The 3646-nt window shown below is 33.4% G+C and overlaps 1 protein-coding gene across 1 annotated transcript; it reads left to right on the top strand.

Moving 5' to 3' along the window:
- The first annotated feature begins 579 nt into the window (after positions 1-579).
- Smp_052710 (hypothetical protein) lies at positions 580-1927 on the top strand. The gene is made up of 6 exons (XM_018793904.1): positions 580-652; positions 690-738; positions 783-913; positions 961-1063; positions 1108-1197; positions 1242-1927. Exons 1-6 carry the CDS (start codon positions 597-599, stop codon positions 1326-1328), a joined length of 516 nt encoding a protein of 171 aa, XP_018648370.1. The 5' UTR covers positions 580-596; the 3' UTR covers positions 1329-1927.
- Positions 1928-3646: the final 1719 nt, after the last annotated feature.

The following is a 3646-nucleotide window of genomic DNA, read 5'->3' as shown; positions in this document are numbered from 1 at the left end:
GGTTGAGTGCATAGATTGAAAAATAAACTTTAAAATAACTAGGCTGGCTAACATATTTACAAATATCTGAGACTTTGTGCGGAGAAGTATACTACATGGTGTTTTCTTCTTTATATATTTTGAATGTTGTTGTATCTGGGCTCTAAGATTTCATCAAACAAGCGTGTCATACACATGCACCTAGACCAATAATATCACATATTGTTAACTTGGGATATTTTTGAGTATTTTACCCTTACTGGATCTGTAGAATGTTAGAAATAGACGACTAAGGACCGTCAGTGGGTCGCTTTCGAATCAAATTGGATCATAAGTAGATGGGTATTTTTGTTTTTTAGATCTTAAACATCTTATCAGATTAAAGGTATTGCGAAACAAGTTGTATCCGCCTCTTTTTTTCATTTCCATACTTCATTTTTACCTCCCGTGATGTTGAACAGCGTAGCGGCTTACGTGTTTACTTCATTAATTCAGGTATAATTTCCTGTTTTTGTCACACCAAAGTTCCTTTATGTATATTTGTGGGGTATATCACGAGAGGTGTTATCCTGTTTTGCATATACTCTTCCTTCCCCTCTAGATTGATCGGTAAAATCATGCAGTTATTTAAGTTTATACTCAGGAAGGATACTCCATTACAAATTGCCTATCGGTAAGACTTGATTACCACTTAGCTTTCATACAAATAGATATCGAAGTTATGGTATCAAATTAAAAAGTTTTGATCCACCTTATTTGGTAAGTACAGTTACTGATGAAGGCTTTTTATTTAGGTGAGTTAGTCTGTCAAACCACCTATGCATGTTTATCAAAGTGTGCAGTTTGACATAAGAGGGCATGACTACGTGCAGCTAGAGAGATTCACTTCATACGTTCACAAGTTTTTCATCAATTGTGGTTATGAAGTTGAAAAGTTTGCACCACTTTTAAATCAATTAATTTTCAATTATTTTAAATTAGTTTTCCTCTGCCTCCCAGCAAGAAGCTCTACCGACTATATCATACTAATTCGACAAATATCCGGTCAGATTTCGAAATATCTGAATTTCGAAGAATATATAGAGTATCACTATTTATTCCTTTTTACTTTTCTTGTGATTTCTTCAGATATCGGGTGTGAAAGCTGTTCACTTACCAATATTATTAGACCTGATCTACCAGAATTTATCTTCAGGGATTAAAATTCATATTGGAAAGGTATCGTTTGATTATTAAAGCTAATAAGTTATATTTTATTACAGACAGACGATTCCTTAGATGAAGATCGTTTCGTTCCACAACTTGAAAAGGAAGCCTTGGAAAATGAACTATCGAAACTCAAATTTTAAAAATTTCCTGATTTTTGGCATTTTGTACACAAATTCAACTAGTTCTTAATCACTGACATTTCTGTTTATTGTTCCATTCGATCGAACTCTTAAGATAAATAAAAAGCGTCTATTTCAGGAATTCGATTGTAGTGGACATTTTCTGTACAAATAAGGCTTAAAATATCATCCACCTATCATTAATTACTACTTTTCTACAATTCTCATGTAATAAAGAGTAATTTTGAGTTCCTGTTTTTAAATCTTTTGTTACAGTTTGCAAGTAGAGATTAAGTATTGATTTTTTGTATTATTACATCACTGCACTTCCTAACTTGAGCAATAGAAGCCATTCATATATTCATCTTTAATATATGCTGTTAGTAAGAAACAAATAATAGCTCACCAATTTAGTTATATTTGCTCATCAAAATAGTCTATTTAGTTGATATTGTAAATTGAATACGTACATTAAGTTACTAACTAAGTAACGTCAAGTATTGTTCAGTTCAATGTATTCACACCCAACTAGTAATTAGATAAGTAAATCAGATATCAATTAGTGTATTTACTTATAGTTTTGCATTTATTTTCAACAGATAATAAAGTCTTCATCTCTGATCTTTATCTTTTCCCTTGCATCGGGCCATGTTATTCTTTGTTCAACTATGACAAGTAGAAAGTGCCAGCCATTCTGGAGTTACAAAAAATAGCCACATTAATGTTTTGTCAAGTTATAACATATCTGAAAAAGAAACTGGACAAATGAAACTTCGTAATAATTCTATGAATTTGAACGTACTGAGTTAATGAGCCTGTTTCGCTATCACTTATCTATTTTGAAGCGTTAAGTGGTAAATTTTCTCATATAAATTTAAACTTTCGTGTCGTAAACTTTATTTAATCATCCGGAGTATGTATAAAAATAATTATCTTTAAATTTTTAGGCGCAATTAGAGAAAGTACAAGACTAAGCGTATATTAAGGAGAAAAGGCCTAGGATCTATAATGATTCTTACTATGATTAGAGACTAAGTAACAGGGTTTAGAAAGTCGGTCATCATAGTATGGATATCTTTCCCACTTATCTTAAGATTGGTAGGCTATAAAAGAACCGACACTTCTCTAATTTAGCTTATAAAGCAATATTTGCTGTTTCGCGTACTCTCCACCCAGTAGTCGTATTTAAGCATATTAACCATCTAGCCTACTGAAGTTGTTTCTCAAGTCGAAATCGCACGATGTACTCATGCTATAGCTTACTTGATTTATTACTCGCAAAGTAAATGAAGCGTCAGTGATAATTGGGTAGAAAATACCCATATAGTTTGAGTATTGATATTTGCTGCGGAAACTTAAATTATGTTTACCTCATATAGCGTCAGTTTTTCTTCCTACTAGTGTTTTTCATTTCGGTAACATTCTGGTTCATTACTCTAGTAATCTTGTTACATAGCGTCTAAAGTTGTCCATCATTTAAATTTTCTCACTACACTTATAAGAATAAAGCAGCAAAATTTTCAATGCAATGTTTCTTATTATTGAGTGGTTTTCTAGTCAACTAGCAGCCTAAATAGTGAGTTATTTTGATTAATGTTATGTAGAACACCGAATCACTATTGTTCTCACTACTTATGAACGGAGCTTTAGACTAACAAATTATTGAATTGTATCTATTCCCAAAATATATTTTTGATATTACATATTCTAGGTTTACAAATCAATTTCTGCCCCGAGGTTTTTCTAGCCAACAAATTTTTATCCAGTCCACTTGTTTGTTTTAGTATAGTCTGTTTGCCTTGAATGAACTGGTTCGTACTCCACAATATGGGTGAATATTGCTTAGAATACTTATGCTACTTGTAATTAATCTCTTTCTTGAATGATGATTTTTTAAACCCATTTTTAGTATTGCTATACAGTTGGCAACTTCATTTGATTTGATTAATTCTTCTAGGTTTGATGCGGTAAGAAAGTAAAAGCATATGTAATTAGAAGGGATTTGTGGAGATTTCAGTATATTTCAAAGTTGAAATCATGAGTCAATTGAAGCTAGACCACCATCGAAAACCTGGAAGCACTGGACGGCCGTTTCGTCCTATTATGGGACTCCTCAGCAGTGCGCATCCACAATCCCGCACTCGCGAGATTCGAACCCAGGACCTACCAGTTACGAGCCAGAGCCCTTAACCGATAGACCACTGAGCCGGCACCCAACGGTGTTAATGTCTAACTTCAACTGATCCACGAATTATGAGCGACCATTCACCAATTGCCATCAGTGAGTTGTTATCTCACAACAGATGTGGTTGAACTCCACTGGTCACTGCTTCCCACTA

This window comes from Schistosoma mansoni, chromosome 1, assembly GCF_000237925.1.
Source record: "Schistosoma mansoni strain Puerto Rico chromosome 1, complete genome".
Lineage (NCBI taxonomy): Eukaryota > Metazoa > Platyhelminthes > Trematoda > Strigeidida > Schistosomatidae > Schistosoma > Schistosoma mansoni.
Note: the sequence above shows the minus strand (reverse complement) of the source record. Positions and strands in the feature narration are given on the sequence as shown.